We start from the raw sequence: 18,849 nt of genomic DNA, 5'->3' as shown, positions 1-18,849 counted from the left end.
TTTCCGGTCGTGTCGGATTGCCGTCCCATCGGGGTATGAGAGTGAAGGAATAGGGAGTGCACTTGTGTCTGCGCAAATGCTCGTGCACTATAATATGTCCTGCGCAGCTGGCTGATCTCCTTAAATGAGAACAGCCGCCGTGGCCGAAATCGGCCGTGGACGCCATTATTATATTTATTTTACAGAAAAGAGCTGTTCGAGCCATTTATAATCTGGGTCCAAAAGTTTCTCTGAGAGAGAAATTCAAAGAAATAAATAGTCTGACTGTTGCCCCTCAATAAATTTTTTAAAATTTAATGTACGTTCGTAAAAACATATCTAACTTTGTTCAAATGTTTGATGTTCATAGCATAAATACTAGGAATAAACATAATCTTGATGTACATGCTACTCGCCTCCACAGAGTAAGTAACTCGTTCGTGGGTCAAAGTACACGCTTTTACAATAAACTTCCCAAAGCTTTCCAATTAAATGTTTTTCTAATTACTGGGGGTTTTTTCTCAAAACACTAACATTTTGGGGGGATTTTGGGTGAGATTTGGGGAGAATGCTAGATCATCATCTGGCAACACTGCAGATGACCGATGGATGTCAGTGATTGTGAATTCCGCGATTGGGATAGTGCCCGGGAAATATTTAAATCTGATTAGAATAGTTCACAAAGATTACTAGGGCTATTCACTATTGTTATAATGTCTCCACGTATTGTCTTAAGTTTAATTAATTTTCCCCAACTATAAGAAACCTTAAAATCGCTGACAAAAATCCCTACTAATATTTTCGTGTTCAAATATTTTGAGGTTATTTCATGCTTATTTTACATAACTATTAATTTCTCAGTAATTTTGAATTAAATAGTGAAAATGGCTGGCATAAGTCAGCCGAAGTCGTTTAAAACTACGCATGTGCCGCCTTTAATCGTAAGTATTCCTTAGTTTTATGACGCATTGCTACATAAGTTTTGTTTACTTAAGTTCTGGGTGTTCTTAGGCGGGTGCCCTGGCTGGGGTGTCGGTGGATGTGACCCTGTACCCCCTGGATACGCTGAAGACTCGGCTGCAAAGTGCTCAGGGCTTCCAGAAGGCGGGCGGCTTCAGAGGAGTTTATAGAGGTGTGAATAAAAACATATATTTTATGTCTAAAGTATTACAAGGATATAGATTTCTAATTGAATTAATTGCTAGATATTTATCTAAGGTTAACAAGATCTATTGTTAGCATGACCATAATTATTGTATGCTGGGTGGGTAAAAATTATGTTCACGCCACAGCCTGATGAAATTATGATGCAACAAATGTACATGGAAAGTTTTATGTCTGTTTGTTTAAGAGCCTTACATCATAAATATTTATAAAACTCAGCCCCTTCAATTTTATTTATGTTGAGATCATAAAATTTTTGCTCTTAGAACTTCTTATTAGTATATGGGTAGTACTCTTTTAAAAAAAAAAAACTGGCCTAGTGGGTAAAGAATGAACCGCAAGTAAGAATTTGAGGTCAGGCAAGTACCATTGCAACTTTTCTGAGTTTTCACCAAAGACTGATTAAAGATGAAGGAAACTAAGAGTGAATCTACACAGTGCACGTAGCTGGAGTAAGTTAACATGTTAGTGTTTATGCACCCTTAGACACAAAGTCTGAAACCACCAACTCATATTGAGCAAGCGTGGTGATTAATGCTCAATCCTCTGTGTGAGAGGAGGCATGTGCCCAGCAGTAGGGCAATAAAGGGCTGATAATGAATATAGTTAAATAATAATCCTTCATTCCGCAGGCTTATTAACAGTAGCAGCGACGTCTATGCCCACAACTGCCTTATTTTTTGCATCATATGAAGCCACTAAAGCTCAGTGTCAGCCGCTTGTGTCTCCTCAGTACGCTCCACTGACGCACATGCTCGCTGCTAGTGTTGGTGAAGTTGTAAGTACTTTGATATACACCCATTAATTTCAGACTGGTTTTAGTTGCTTCTATTAACTAAATTAAGTTTAATCTTGAAATGTCTTTAAGAGAATAGCTCTGTACTGCACCATTCCATGACACCAAAAGATTATGTTAGTAGGTATTGCATAACACATACGTTAATAGCTTGAAATACACTTTTGCTAAGCTAGCTAAAGACATTTTACATAGTGCATGAAATCAATCATAATTTATTTAAAAAAAAAAGATCCCAACGAATTGAGAACCTCCTCCTTTTTGGGAAGTCGATTAAAAATACTTGAACTGGTTGGAGTTCCAGAAGTCTTGCATGATTATATTGTAAATATATGTACAGTTTTTAATTTTACATAGCTTACCTCTTCTATGTCTGTTGAGAAGTTTTCAGCCATTGTGTAATCCAAAATCTATTTTAAGTCTTTGGAAATGTTGGTATCACAAACATTTTTATAGGTATACATTTTAATTAATTATTGATATTTATTTATGAATGTTATTCTACATCTGTATATTTTATGTACCTACTTATTTTCTTACAGTTGGCGTGTGTGATACGCGTGCCCACTGAGATAGCGAAGCAGAGGAAGCAGACATACGTCGGCTCTAACGCCATCAGCAGTGTCTCAATATTGCTACATGTGAGTAAATTGTACCTACTGTTCTATGATAAAATAATCTTTTTAATGTCGAAGAACAAAAGAAAAACCGTCGTTTAATTGAACGATTACGTAAACTGCCGTCGTCGGTGAAATTGCCCCTTTTTTTCTGCCAACCCAAAGATCTCGGTTAACTATTGTCTCGTCAGGCCAATGTCTCCTAAAAGTAAAGACATTATTATTTTACTAAAAAAGTCTGCATAATATGCTTATCGACTATCTACATATGGATTGTAGCTGTCCAAAACCAGGATTGTTGGCGAAAATTGGAGCAGGCAATAGGCTAATATGATGTAGGTACAATTAACCAATGACATGTTTGACCCACTTTTAGCAAATTTTCTCAAAGACAATCAAATTCTTATTCTTTGTTACGGTCTTTATTATTTTGGCAGTTTCAAAAGATATTTGGACAAAGTGCTCATAGATGTCATTGATGGATAGTACTTTCAATGCAATCCCTTTCTTCGGTTCAGGCGTATAAATCGGAGGGTTTCTTCCGCGGAGTCTACCGAGGGTTCGGCTCCACCGTGCTGCGCGACTTACCCTTCAGCTTTATCGAGCTGCCGGTCTGGGAGCTCCTCAAGAGTACCGTTAGGAAGCATAATGATGGACAGATTAGCAGTTTTCAGGTCAGTGATAAAATTAGTTTGTGTATTTTTTACGTATACCGCGTTTTCCTTATGTTCTTTCTTATGTATTCCCCCTTTTTTTAACGACGTCAAAAATCATCAAATGACACCTCCCGCTGTGGGTTAGCAGCGGTGAGAGAGTGTCAGACTCTTACTGACTAAAAACCGTTGTGTTCCGTCGTAGGCCTTTTATGTGCCAGGGCCGCGGTATCTCTTTCGAACTATCCCGCAGCCCAGGATTATGTATTCTCCTTATGTATTTACTTTAGTTTTTATTCTTGTTCCCCATATGTACTTCCTTTCATAGTCCTTTATGCAATCCCATATGAACTTACTCCATTATCATCTCCCGAGTCTCTCCCCAACTATGTTGGGGTCGTCTTTCAGGCTAACCCGATACCCCTAATCCTTTATGTACTTCCTTATGTATTAACCCTATATTCTCTCTTATATACTCTCCCTTTGTGATCCCTTATGTATTCTCCCTTTGTACTCTCCCTATGTACTCCCCTTATGTACTCCCCTTATGTACTCTCCTTATGTACTCTCCTTGTGTACTCCCCTTATGTATTCTCCTTATGTAATCTCCTTATGTAACCCCTTATGTACTCTCCTTGTGTACTCTCCTTATGTACTCCCCTTATGTACTCTCCCTATGTACTCTCCCTATGTACTCTCCCTATGTACTCTCCCTATGTACTCTCCTTATGTACTCCCCTTATGTACTCTCCCTATGTACTCTCCCTATGTACTCTCCCTATGTACTCTCCTTGTGTACTCTCCTTATGTACTCCCCTTATGTACTCTCCCTATGTACTCTCCCTATGTACTCTCCCTATGTACTCTCCCTATGTACTCTCCTTATGTACTCCCCTTATGTACTCTCACTTATATGTATACTCTCCCTATGTACTCTCCCTATGTACTCTCCTTATGTACTCTCCCTATGTACTCTCACTTATATACTCTCCCTATGTACTCTCCCTATGTACTCTCCCTATGTACTCTCCCTATGTACTCTCCTTATGTACTCTCCCTATGTACTCTCACTTATATACTCTCCCTATGTACTCTCCCTATGTACTCTCCCTATGTACTCTCCCTATGTACTCTCCTTATGTACTCCCCTTATGTACTCTCACTTATATACTCTCCCTATGTACTCTCCCTATGTACTCTCCCTATGTACTCTCCTTATGTACTCCCCTTATGTACTCCCCTTAAGTACTCCCCTTATGTACTCTCCCTATGTACTCTCCCTATGTACTCTCCCTATGTACTCTCCCTATGTACTCTCCCTATGTACTCTCCTTATGTACTCCCCTTATGTACTCTCACTTATATACTCTCCCTATGTACTCTCCCTATGTACTCTCCCTATGTACTCTCACTTATATACTCTCCCTATGTACTCTCCCTATGTACTCTCCCTATGTACTCCCCTTATGTACTCCCCTTATGTACTCCCCTTAAGTACTCCCCTTATGTACTCTCCCTATGTACTCTCCCTATGTACTCTCCCTATGTACTCTCCTTATGTACTCCCCTTATGTACTCTCACTTATATACTCTCCCTATGTACTCTCCCTATGTACTCTCCCTATGTACTCTCCCTATGTACTCTCACTTATATACTCTCCCTATGTACTCTCCCTATGTACTCTCCCTATGTACTCCCCTTATGTACTCCCCTTATGTACTCTCCCAATGTACTCTCCTTATGTACTCTCCTTGTGTACTCCCCTTATGTATTCTCCTTATGTAATCTCCTTATGTAACCCCTTATGTACTCTCCTTGTGTACTCTCCTTATGTACTCCCCTTATGTACTCTCCCTATGTACTCTCCCTATGTACTCTCCTTATGTACTCTCCCTATGTACTCTCCCTATGTACTCTCCCTATGTACTCTCCTTATGTACTCCCCTTATGTACTCTCACTTATATACTCTCCCTATGTACTCTCCTTGTGTACTCTCCTTATGTACTCCCCTTATGTACTCTCACTTATATACTCTCCCTATGTACTCTCCCTATGTACTCTCCCTATGTACTCTCCCTATGTACTCTCCCTATGTACTCTCCCTATGTACTCTCCTTATGTACTCTCCCTATGTACTCTCCCTATGTACTCTCCTTATGTACTCTCCCTATGTACTCTCACTTATATACTCTCCCTATGTACTCTCCCTATGTACTCTCCCTATGTACTCTCCCTATGTACTCTCCTTATGTACTCTCCCTATGTACTCTCACTTATATACTCTCCCTATGTACTCTCCCTATGTACTCTCCCTATGTACTCTCCTTATGTACTCCCCTTATGTACTCTCACTTATATACTCTCCCTATGTACTCTCCCTATGTACTCTCCCTATGTACTCTCCTTATGTACTCCCCTTATGTACTCCCCTTAAGTACTCCCCTTATGTACTCTCCCTATGTACTCTCCCTATGTACTCTCCCTATGTACTCTCCCTATGTACTCTCCCTATGTGCTCTCCTTATGTACTCCCCTTATGTACTCTCACTTATATGTATACTCTCCCTATGTACTCTCCCTATGTACTCTCCCTATGTACTCTCCCTATGTACTCTCCCTATGTACTCTCCCTATGTACTCTCCTTATGTACTCCCCTTATGTACTCTTACTTATATACTCTCCCTATGTACTCTTCCTATGTACTCTCCCTATGTACTCTCCTTATGTACTCCCCTTATGTACTCTCACTTATATACTCTCCCTATGTACTCTCCCTATGTACTCTCCTTATGTACTCCCCTTATGTACTCCCCTTATGTACTCCCCTTAAGTACTCCCCTTATGTACTCTCCCTATGTACTCTCCCTATGTACTCCCCTTATGTACTCCCCTTATGTACTCTCACTTATATACTCTCCCTATGTACTCTCCCTATGTACTCTCCCTATGTACTCTCCTTATGTACTCCCCTTATGTACTCTCACTTATATACTCTCCCTATGTACTCTCCCTATGTACTCTCACTTATATACTCTCCCTATGTACTCTCCCTATGTACTCTCCCTATGTACTCTCCCTATGTACTCTCCTTATGTACTCCCCTTATGTACTCTCACTTATATACTCTCCCTATGTACTCTCCCTATGTACTCTCCCTATGTACTCTCCCTATGTACTCTCACTTATATACTCTCCCTATGTACTCTCCCTATGTACTCTCCTTATGTACTCCCCTTATGTACTCTCACTTATATACTCTCCCTATGTACTCTCCCTATGTACTCTCCCTATGTACTCTCCTTATACACTCCCCTTATGTACTCCCCTTAAGTATTCCCCTTATGTACTCTCCCTATGTACTCTCCCTATGTACTCTCCCAATGTACTCTCCTTATGTACTCTCCTTGTGTACTCCCCTTATGTATTCTCCTTATGTAATCTCCTTATGTAACCCCTTATGTACTCTCCTTGTGTACTCTCCTTATGTACTCCCCTTATGTACTCTCCCTATGTACTCTCCCTATGTACTCTCCTTATGTACTCTCCCTATGTACTCTCCCTATGTACTCTCCCTATGTACTCTCCTTATGTACTCCCCTTATGTACTCTCACTTATATACTCTCCCTATGTACTCTCCCTATGTACTCTCCCTATGTACTCTCCTTATACACTCCCCTTATGTACTCCCCTTAAGTACTCCCCTTATGTACTCTCCCTATGTACTCTCCCTATGTACTCTCCCTATGTACTCCTTATGTACTCCCCTTATGTATTCTCCTTATGTAATCTCCTTATGTAACCCCTTATGTACTCTCCTTGTGTACTCTCCTTGTGTACTCTCCTTATGTACTCCCCTTATGTACTCTCCCTATGTACTCTCCCTATGTACTCTCCCTATGTACTCTCCCTATGTACTCTCCTTATGTACTCTCCCTATGTACTCTCCCTATGTACTCTCCCTATGTACTCTCCTTATGTACTCCCCTTATGTACTCTCCCTATGTACTCTCCCTATGTACTCTCCCTATGTACTCTCCCTATGTGCTCTCCTTATGTACTCCCCTTATGTACTCTCACTTATATGTATACTCTCCCTATGTACTCTCCCTATGTACTCTCCCTATGTACTCTCCCTATGTACTCTCCTTATGTACTCCCCTTATGTACTCTTACTTATATACTCTCCCTATGTACTCTCCCTATGTACTCTCCCTATGTACTCTCCTTATGTACTCCCCTTATGTACTCTCACTTATATACTCTCCCTATGTACTCTCCCTATGTACTCTCCCTATGTACTCTCCTTATGTACTCCCCTTATGTACTCCCCTTAAGTACTCCCCTTATGTACTCTCCCTATGTACTCTCCCTATGTACTCTCCCTATGTACTCCCCTTATGTACTCCCCTTATGTACTCTCACTTATATACTCTCCCTATGTACTCTCCCTATGTACTCTCACTTATATACTCTCCCTATGTACTCTCACTTATATACTCTCCCTATGTACTCTCCCTATGTACTCTCCCTATGTACTCTCCCTATGTACTCTCCTTATGTACTCTCCCTATGTACTCTCACTTATATACTCTCCCTATGTACTCTCCCTATGTACTCTCCCTATGTACTCTCCCTATGTACTCCCCTTATGTACTCCCCTTATGTACTCTCACTTATATACTCTCCCTATGTACTCTCCCTATGTACTCTCCCTATGTACTCTCCTTATGTACTCCCCTTATGTACTCTCACTTATATACTCTCCCTATGTACTCTCCCTATGTACTCTCACTTATATACTCTCCCTATGTACTCTCCCTATGTACTCTCCCTATGTACTCTCCCTATGTACTCTCCCTATGTACTCTCCTTATGTACTCCCCTTATGTACTCTCACTTATATACTCTCCCTATGTACTCTCCCTATGTACTCTCCCTATGTACTCTCACTTATATACTCTCCCTATGTACTCTCCCTATGTACTCTCCTTATGTACTCCCCTTATGTACTCTCACTTATATACTCTCCCTATGTACTCTCCCTATGTACTCTCCCTATGTACTCTCCTTATACACTCCCCTTATGTACTCCCCTTAAGTACTCCCCTTATGTACTCTCCCTATGTACTCTCCCTATGTACTCTCCCTATGTACTCCCCTTATGTACTCCCCTTATGTACTCTCACTTATATACTCTCCCTATGTACTCTCCCTATGTACTCTCCCTATGTACTCCCCTTATGTATTCTCCCTTTGTACTCTCCCTATGTACTCCCCTTATGTACTCCCCTTATGTACTCTCCCAATGTACTCTCCTTATGTACTCTCCTTGTGTACTCCCCTTATGTATTCTCCTTATGTAATCTCCTTATGTAACCCCTTATATACTCTCCTTGTGTACTCTCCTTATGTACTCCCCTTATGTACTCTCCCTATGTACTCTCCCTATGTACTCTCCCTATGTACTCTCCTTATGTACTCTCCCTTTGTACTCCCCTTATGTACTCTCCCTATGTACTCTCCCTATGTACTCTCCCTATGTACTCCCCTTATGTACTCCCCTTATGTACTCTCACTTATATACTCTCCCTATGTACTCTCCCTATGTACTCTCCCTATGTACTCTCCTTATACACTCCCCTTATGTACTCCCCTTAAGTACTCCCCTTATGTACTCTCCCTATGTACTCTCCCTATGTACTCTCCCTATGTACTCCTTATGTACTCCCCTTATGTATTCTCCTTATGTAATCTCCTTATGTAACCCCTTATGTACTCTCCTTGTGTACTCTCCTTGTGTACTCTCCTTATGTACTCCCCTTATGTACTCTCCCTATGTACTCTCCCTATGTACTCTCCTTATGTACTCTCACTTATATACTCTCCCTATGTACTCTCCCTATGTACTCTCCTTATGTACTCCCCTTATGTACTCTCACTTATATACTCTCCCTATGTACTCTCCCTATGTACTCTCCCTATGTACTCTCCTTATACACTCCCCTTATGTACTCCCCTTAAGTACTCCCCTTATGTACTCTCCCTATGTACTCTCCCTATGTACTCCTTATGTACTCCCCTTATGTATTCTCCTTATGTAATCTCCTTATGTAACCCCTTATGTACTCTCCTTGTGTACTCTCCTTGTGTACTCTCCTTATGTACTCCCCTTATGTACTCTCCCTATGTACTCTCCCTATGTACTCTCCTTATGTACTCTCACTTATATACTCTCCCTATGTACTCTCCCTATGTACTCTCCTTATGTACTCCCCTTATGTACTCTCACTTATATACTCTCCCTATGTACTCTCCCTATGTACTCTCCCTATGTACTCTCCTTATACACTCCCCTTATGTACTCCCCTTAAGTACTCCCCTTATGTACTCTCCCTATGTACTCTCCCTATGTACTCTCCCTATGTACTCCTTATGTACTCCCCTTATGTATTCTCCTTATGTAATCTCCTTATGTAACCCCTTATGTACTCTCCTTGTGTACTCTCCTTGTGTACTCTCCTTATGTACTCCCCTTATGTACTCTCCCTATGTACTCTCCCTATGTACTCTCCCTATGTACTCTCCCTATGTACTCTCCTTATGTACTCTCCCTATGTACTCTCCCTATGTACTCTCCCTATGTACTCTCCTTATGTACTCCCCTTATGTACTCTCCCTATGTACTCTCCCTATGTACTCTCCCTATGTACTCTCCCTATGTGCTCTCCTTATGTACTCCCCTTATGTACTCTCACTTATATGTATACTCTCCCTATGTACTCTCCCTATGTACTCTCCCTATGTACTCTCCCTATGTACTCTCCTTATGTACTCCCCTTATGTACTCTTACTTATATACTCTCCCTATGTACTCTCCCTATGTACTCTCCCTATGTACTCTCCTTATGTACTCCCCTTATGTACTCTCACTTATACAAGCTGTTGATTTGCATACGTGCCATATTCAAGGAGGTAATTATGCTAATGATTCTCGACCCAAATCAATAAAAAAATTGGTACGTAATTTTTTTTCTTTCATTTTTTTTCGGAATTCCGTAAATGTTATCCAGCCTTATTTAAACTTGGCGCGTATGTTACTGGCGTTAAAACCGTGCTGCACCCTCACACAAACGCAAACACAAAGCATACGCAACGATCACTCATAAATTTCATTCATAAAATTGGATTACTTCGGAAATACCACGACATTACAATGACAAAAAAAGCAGTGCATATTAGTTATTTCCAATCTACTGTAATTCCAATCGATTATTTACGTATTGTATGTCCTCCTCCTGAACTATGGCACAAATGCAAATCAACACCTTGTATACTCTCCCTATGTACTCTCCCTATGTACTCTCCCTATGTACTCTCCTTATGTACTCCCCTTATGTACTCCCCTTAAGTACTCCCCTTATGTACTCTCCCTATGTACTCTCCCTATGTACTCTCCCTATGTACTCCCCTTATGTACTCCCCTTATGTACTCTCACTTATATACTCTCCCTATGTACTCTCCCTATGTACTCTCACTTATATACTCTCCCTATGTACTCTCACTTATATACTCTCCCTATGTACTCTCCCTATGTACTCTCCCTATGTACTCTCCCTATGTACTCTCCCTATGTACTCTCCTTATGTACTCTCCCTATGTACTCTCACTTATATACTCTCCCTATGTACTCTCCCTATGTACTCTCCCTATGTACTCTCCCTATGTACTCTCCTTATGGACTCCCCTTATGTACTCTCACTTATATACTCTCCCTATGTACTCTCCCTATGTACTCTCCCTATGTACTCTCCCTATGTACTCTCCCTATGTACTCTCCCTATGTACTCTCCCTATGTACTCTCCTTATGTACTCCCCTTATGTACTCTCACTTATATACTCTCCCTATGTACTCTCCTTGTGTACTCTCCTTATGTACTCCCCTTATGTACTCTCCCTATGTACTCTCCCTATGTACTCTCCCTATGTACTCTCCCTATGTACTCTCCTTATGTACTCTCCCTATGTACTTTCCCTATGTACTCTCCCTATGTACTCTCCTTATGTACTCTCCCTATGTACTCTCACTTATATACTCTCCCTATGTACTCTCCCTATGTACTCTCCCTATGTACTCTCCCTATGTACTCTCCTTATGTACTCCCCTTATGTACTCTCACTTATATACTCTCCCTATGTACTCTCCCTATGTACTCTCCCTATGTACTCTCCCTATGTACTCTCCTTATGTACTCCCCTTATGTACTCTCACTTATATACTCTCCCTATGTACTCTCCTTGTGTACTCTCCTTATGTACTCCCCTTATGTACTCTCCCTATGTACTCTCCCTATGTACTCTCCCTATGTACTCTCCCTATGTACTCTCCTTATGTACTCTCCCTATGTACTCTCCCTATGTACTCTCCCTATGTACTCTCCTTATGTACTCCCCTTATGTACTCTCACTTATATACTCTCCCTATGTACTCTCCTTGTGTACTCTCCTTATGTACTCCCCTTATGTACTCTCCCTATGTACTCTCCCTATGTACTCTCCCTATGAACTCTCCCTATGTGCTCTCCTTATGTACTCCCCTTATGTACTCTCACTTATATGTATACTCTCCCTATGTACTCTCCCTATGTACTCTCCCTATGTACTCTCCCTATGTACTCTCCTTATGTACTCCCCTTATGTACTCTTACTTATATACTCTCCCTATGTACTCTCCCTATGTACTCTCCCTATGTACTCTCCTTATGTACTCCCCTTATGTACTCTCACTTATATACTCTCCCTATGTACTCTCCCTATGTACTCTCCCTATGTACTCTCCTTATGTACTCCCCTTATGTACTCTCCCTATGTACTCTCCCTATGTACTCTCCCTATGTACTCTCCCTATGTACTCCCCTTATGTACTCCCCTTATGTACTCTCACTTATATACTCTCCCTATGTACTCTCCCTATGTACTCTCACTTATATACTCTCCCTATGTACTCTCACTTATATACTCTCCCTATGTACTCTCCCTATGTACTCTCCCTATGTACTCTCCCTATGTACTCTCCTTATGTACTCCCCTTATGTACTCTCACTTATATACTCTCCCTATGTACTCTCCCTATGTACTCTCCCTATGTACTCTCCCTATGTACTCTCCTTATGTACTCCCCTTATGTACTCTCACTTATATACTCTCCCTATGTACTCTCCTTGTGTACTCTCCTTATGTACTCCCCTTATGTACTCTCCCTATGTACTCTCCCTATGTACTCTCCCTATGTACTCTCCCTATGTACTCTCCCTATGTACTCTCCCTATGTACTCTCCCTATGTACTCTCCTTATGTAGGTACTCCCCTTATGTACTCTCACTTATATACTCTCCCTATGTACTCTCCCTATGTACTCTCCCTATGTACTTTCCTTATGTACTCCCCTTATGTACTCCCCTTAAGTACTCCCCTTATGTACTCTCCCTATGTACTCTCCCTATGTACTCCCCTTATGTACTCTCCCTATGTACTCTCCCTATGTACTCCCCTTATGTACTCTCCTTATGTACTCTCCTTGTGTACTCCCCTTATGTATTCTCCTTATGTAATCTCCTTATGTAACCCCTTATGTACTCTCCTTGTGTACTCTCCTTATGTACTCCCCTTATGTACTCTCCCTATGTACTCTCCCTATGTACTCTCCCTATGTACTCTCCCTATGTACTCTCCCTATGTACTCTCCTTATGTACTCCCCTTATGTACTCTCACTTATATACTCTCCCTATGTACTCTCCTTGTGTACTCTCCTTATGTACTCCCCTTATGTACTCTCCCTATGTACTCTCCCTATGTACTCTCCCTATGTACTCTCCCTATGTACTCTCCTTATGTACTCTCCCTATGTACTCTCCCTATGTACTCTCCCTATGTACTCTCCTTATGTACTCTCCCTATGTACTCTCACTTATATACTCTCCCTATGTACTCTCCCTATGTACTCTCCCTATGTACTCTCCTTATGTACTCCCCTTATGTACTCTCACTTATATACTCTCCCTATGTACTCTCCCTATGTACTCTCCCTATGTACTCTCCCTATGTACTCTCCTTATGTACTCCCCTTATGTACTCTCACTTATATACTCTCCCTATGTACTCTCCTTGTGTACTCTCCTTATGTACTCCCCTTATGTACTCTCCCTATGTACTCTCCCTATGTACTCTCCCTATGTACTCTCCCTATGTACTCTCCTTATGTACTCTCCCTATGTACTCTCCCTATGTACTCTCCCTATGTACTCTCCTTATGTACTCTCCCTATGTACTCTCACTTATATACTCTCCCTATGTACTCTCCCTATGTACTCTCCCTATGTACTCTCCTTATGTACTCCCCTTATGTACTCTCACTTATATACTCTCCCTATGTACTCTCCCTATGTACTCTCCCTATGTACTCTCCCTATGTACTCTCCTTATGTACTCCCCTTATGTACTCTCACTTATATACTCTCCCTATGTACTCTCCTTGTGTACTCTCCTTATGTACTCCCCTTATGTACTCTCCCTATGTACTCTCCCTATGTACTCTCCCTATGTACTCTCCCTATGTACTCTCCTTATGTACTCTCCCTATGTACTCTCCCTATGTACTCTCCCTATGTACTCTCCTTATGTACTCCCCTTATGTACTCTCACTTATATACTCTCCCTATGTACTCTCCTTGTGTACTCTCCTTATGTACTCCCCTTATGTACTCTCCCTATGTACTCTCCCTATGTACTCTCCCTATGAACTCTCCCTATGTGCTCTCCTTATGTACTCCCCTTATGTACTCTCACTTATATGTATACTCTCCCTATGTACTCTCCCTATGTACTCTCCCTATGTACTCTCCCTATGTACTCTCCTTATGTACTCCCCTTATGTACTCTTACTTATTTACTCTCCCTATGTACTCTCCCTATGTACTCTCCCTATGTACTCTCCTTATGTACTCCCCTTATGTACTCTCACTTATATACTCTCCCTATGTACTCTCCCTATGTACTCTCCCTATGTACTCTCCTTATGTACTCCCCTTATGTACTCTCCCTATGTACTCTCCCTATGTACTCTCCCTATGTACTCTCCCTATGTACTCCCCTTATGTACTCCCCTTATGTACTCTCACTTATATACTCTCCCTATGTACTCTCCCTATGTACTCTCACTTATATACTCTCCCTATGTACTCTCACTTATATACTCTCCCTATGTACTCTCCCTATGTACTCTCCCTATGTACTCTCCCTATGTACTCTCCTTATGTACTCCCCTTATGTACTCTCACTTATATACTCTCCCTATGTACTCTCCCTATGTACTCTCCCTATGTACTCTCCCTATGTACTCTCCTTATGTACTCCCCTTATGTACTCTCACTTATATACTCTCCCTATGTACTCTCCTTGTGTACTCTCCTTATGTACTCCCCTTATGTACTCTCCCTATGTACTCTCCCTATGTACTCTCCCTATGTACTCTCCCTATGTACTCTCCCTATGTACTCTCCCTATGTACTCTCCCTATGTACTCTCCTTATGTACTCCCCTTATGTACTCTCACTTATATACTCTCCCTATGTACTCTCCCTATGTACTCTCCCTATGTACTTTCCTTATGTACTCCCCTTATGTACTCCCCTTAAGTACTCCCCTTATGTACTCTCCCTATGTACTCTCCCTATGTACTCCCCTTATGTACTCTCCCTATGTACTCTCCCTATGTACTCCCCTTATGTACTCTCCTTATGTACTCTCCTTGTGTACTCCCCTTATGTATTCTCCTTATGTAATCTCCTTATGTAACCCCTTATGTACTCTCCTTGTGTACTCTCCTTATGTACTCCCCTTATGTACTCTCCCTATGTACTCTCCCTATGTACTCTCCCTATGTACTCTCCCTATGTACTCTCCTTATGTACTCTCCCTATGTACTCTCCCTATGTACTCTCCCTATGTACTCTCCTTATGTACTCCCCTTATGTACTCTCACTTATATACTCTCCCTATGTACTCTCCCTATGTACTCTCCTTGTGTACTCTCCTTATGTACTCCCCTTATGTACTCTCCCTATGTACTCTCCCTATGTACTCTCCCTATGTACTCTCCTTATGTACTCCCCTTATGTACTCTCACTTATATGTATACTCTCCCTATGTACTCTCCCTATGTACTCTCCCTATGTACTCTCCCTATGTACTCTCCTTATGTACTCTCCCTATGTACTCTCCCTATATACTCTCCCTATGTACTCTCCCTATGTACTCTCCTTATGTACTCCCCTTATGTACTCCCCTTAAGTACTCCCCTTATGTACTCTCCCTATGTACTCTCCCTATGTACTCTCCCTATGTACTCTCCTTATGTACTCCCCTTATGTACTCTCACTTATATACTCTCCCTATGTACTCTCCCTATGTACTCTCCCTATGTACTCTCACTTATATACTCTCCCTATGTACTCTCCCTATGTACTCTCCCTATGTACTCTCCTTATGTACTCCCCTTATGTACTCCCCTTAAGTACTCCCCTTATGTACTCTCCCTATGTACTCTCCCTATGTACTCCCCTTATGTACTCTCACTTATATACTCTCCCTATGTACTCTCCCTATGTACTCTCCCTATGTACTCTCCCTATGTACTCTCCCTATGTACTCCTTATGTACTCCCCTTATGTACTCCCCTTATGTACTCTCCCTATGTACTCTCCCTATGTACTCTCCCTATGTACTCCTTATGTACTCCCCTTATGTACTCTCACTTATGTACTCTCCCTATGTACTTTCCCTATGTACTCCCCTTATGTACTCCCCTTATGTACTCTCCCTATGTACTCTCCCTATGTACTCTCCTTATGTACTCCCCTTAAGTACTCTCCCTATGTACTCTCCCTGTTTGATCCCTTATGTACTCATTTTATGTATTCCCTCTTTGTTATCCCTTATGTACTCCCCTTATGAACACACCTGTTCCCGTGATTTCTTACCAATACATTACCGTTTCAGAGTGCACTCTGCGGTTCAATCGCGGGCGGCTTCGCGGCCGGTGTGACCACGCCACTAGATCTCGCAAAAACAAGGATAATGTTAGGCGACGGGTATAGTGTTACCAGGAAAATGCGCATATTACCCGTTTTAATAGATATTTACTTCGAATCAGGTTTCAAAGGACTTTTTGCTGGTGTAATGCCTAGAATGACAGCCATTATGATCGGAGGTTTTGTGTTTTTCGGCGTGTACGATGACTCGAAAAAGTATTTGGAAAAATATCTTGATGGTAGTTAGCATTGGTTTGAGGTGTAAATGTTTTTTAACTATTGAAGCTGTGCTTCACCCAAAGAGTTGTTTTAAAAAGATTGACAGGTATATTTGACACTGTTATGCGCTTCCAAAGAAGTACTATATCTAAATCCCTAAGTACTAATATTATAAATGCGAAAGTAACTCTGTCTGTCGGTCTGTTACGCTTTCACGTCTAACTGTGAACTGATTTAAATAAAATTTGGTAGAGATAGAGTTGACCTTGAGAAAGAACATAGGATAGTTTTTATCCCGGGCTTTTGAAGAGTTCTCTCGGAAACGCGATATAAACGAACTCGACGCGGTCGAAGCCGCGGGCGGAAGCTAGTAGCCAATATAATATTAAAAGTACAGTCAGCTCCAAAAATAAGTGTCCTTCGTACAAATATTGTAAGTAGGTTTTTATAAGTGAATGGACAAATGCTAAAACGTAGCATTTATACATTGTTAATGTTATCTGTTAAGTTTGCTGGTTTTATTTTGTTTTGAGTACACTATTATAATGATTTTTAGGAATTTTCTAGAGCCGAGAAAATTCTATGTAATTTAATGTTTCTTTCATATACTTACCTACCAATAAATTGGTTCCTATTTGTTATTCCGACAAGTTATTTATATAGATGGCTTTTTAATGTAAAATATAAATAAATTGAGTTGTTATACATATGTGTATAGTTATACATAGTTTTATATACTTGCGTAGTTTAGTAATTTAAGTATGTATATAGTTGTTATTCTGTGATGTTTTAATGTATTAAAATAATTTGAAAAAAATAATGTCTTTTACGTTCTTTCTGGATTGATTCTCGTAGGTTGTAGGTAATGTTGGTTTTAATTAAATATATCTTAATCAAAGGAAAGTCACCAAGACATTTAACAATTTTTACTATTAGTACGAGAGCCCACGACCAAAATTTTTGTCTCATAGCAATACGACCAAAACCGCATCAAATCGATAGATACGATTATCCTGAACTCGAAAATACCAATATCAGACATTTTCCGCGTAGCGTTAGATCTGACCGAATTTTCAAAATTGTCAAAGAATTTTACCGAACTGCATCATAGCAATATGTCTAATTTGCAGACTGTAGTTGAATGATAGTTCTGATATACCGGAAACATTTTTCAGACGTAGTTAGTGGTGTCGCGCAAACCCGTAAAATCACTTTGAAAAATTAAAAATGAGACAAAAAAAATGTCTCATAGCAATACGTCTGAAAATCTTTTATATTATTAAAGGAGATCATTCATTTCGTACCCAAAACTGAAAGTGCCGGCCAGAGTAAAAAAAATGTATTTATTTATAGTTAATTAAAACGGTGCAACACCAATTACAATAATTAACATGGAAACATTAAATCAAAACAAAACAAAAGTAAAAACATATTATAGTCGACAGCATTTCAATGATATCTAACTAACAAGGAACAGTGGACGCTCTTGCATACTTTCTCTCACAGAACCCCAAACACACACGCTTCACTTTACTCCACTCATCCACAAACACATCAAATTCAGGGTTGGCAGTCAGAAGGGCGTTGAGCGTCTTAAGAGTACGACATATAGGAGATTCAGCTCTGGCGACTGTTTTGCATGTCGGTGGGGCGAAGATTCACGTAGAGAATAATGCCTTGAAGATTTTTTACTATTACAAGAATCGTCTACAATTAACCCCCAGGCTGCTATTGGACTTTGAAAATACAAAAAAATCCCACAATGTCTGAACAATCACATTAAGGCCCCAAACTGGAGGAGGCAGGCGCTGCCTTCAAGCAATTCCTGCCCAACCTGAGGGGCCCAAACGCTTTCTTTTTTTTTTTCTTTGATGGGAAATCATCAAATGACCCCTGCCGCTGTAAGTTAGCAGCGTGAGGGACTGTTAGACTCTTACTGACTAAAACCCATCATGTTCCTTCTTAAGCCCTTTATATACCAGAGCCACGGTAACTCTTTCGAACAATCCCGCAGCCCCGGCAGGCCTTGGCCCTGGAGGGCCCTGCTGGGGTTTTGCTGACGCCAGAATAAAAATATCGCAGATTCTCAACGAGAATAATATCCTGAAGATTTTTTACTTTTATAAGGAACGTCTTCGTTTAACCCTTAGACTGCTATTTGAGTTTAAAGTGTGCGTACCGTGAATAAAAAACCGAAATCGAAGTAATTCCAGTAATCGAACCGAAGTGAATGTTAATGTTTCGAAAGATTTACATACCATGGCCCTGGTACATAAAGGGCTTAAGAAGGAACATGATGGGTTTTAGTCAGTAAGAGTCTGACATTCAC

General features: G+C 40.8%; 1 protein-coding gene across 1 annotated transcript; it reads left to right on the top strand.

Moving 5' to 3' along the window:
- The first annotated feature begins 574 nt into the window (after nt 1–574).
- Nucleotides 575–17,297, top strand: LOC124641526 (S-adenosylmethionine mitochondrial carrier protein-like). Its single transcript, XM_047179620.1, has 6 exons — nt 575–920; nt 991–1,111; nt 1,776–1,921; nt 2,482–2,580; nt 3,075–3,230; nt 16,270–17,297. The coding sequence occupies exons 1-6, from the start codon at nt 864–866 to the stop codon at nt 16,546–16,548; spliced, it is 858 nt and encodes a 285-aa protein (XP_047035576.1). The 5' UTR covers nt 575–863; the 3' UTR covers nt 16,549–17,297.
- Nucleotides 17,298–18,849: the final 1,552 nt, after the last annotated feature.

The sequence above is a fragment of the Helicoverpa zea genome, chromosome 22 (genome assembly GCF_022581195.2).
Source record: "Helicoverpa zea isolate HzStark_Cry1AcR chromosome 22, ilHelZeax1.1, whole genome shotgun sequence".
In the NCBI taxonomy this organism is placed as follows: domain Eukaryota; kingdom Metazoa; phylum Arthropoda; class Insecta; order Lepidoptera; family Noctuidae; genus Helicoverpa; species Helicoverpa zea.
This window is presented reverse-complemented; position numbering and strand designations above follow the sequence as displayed.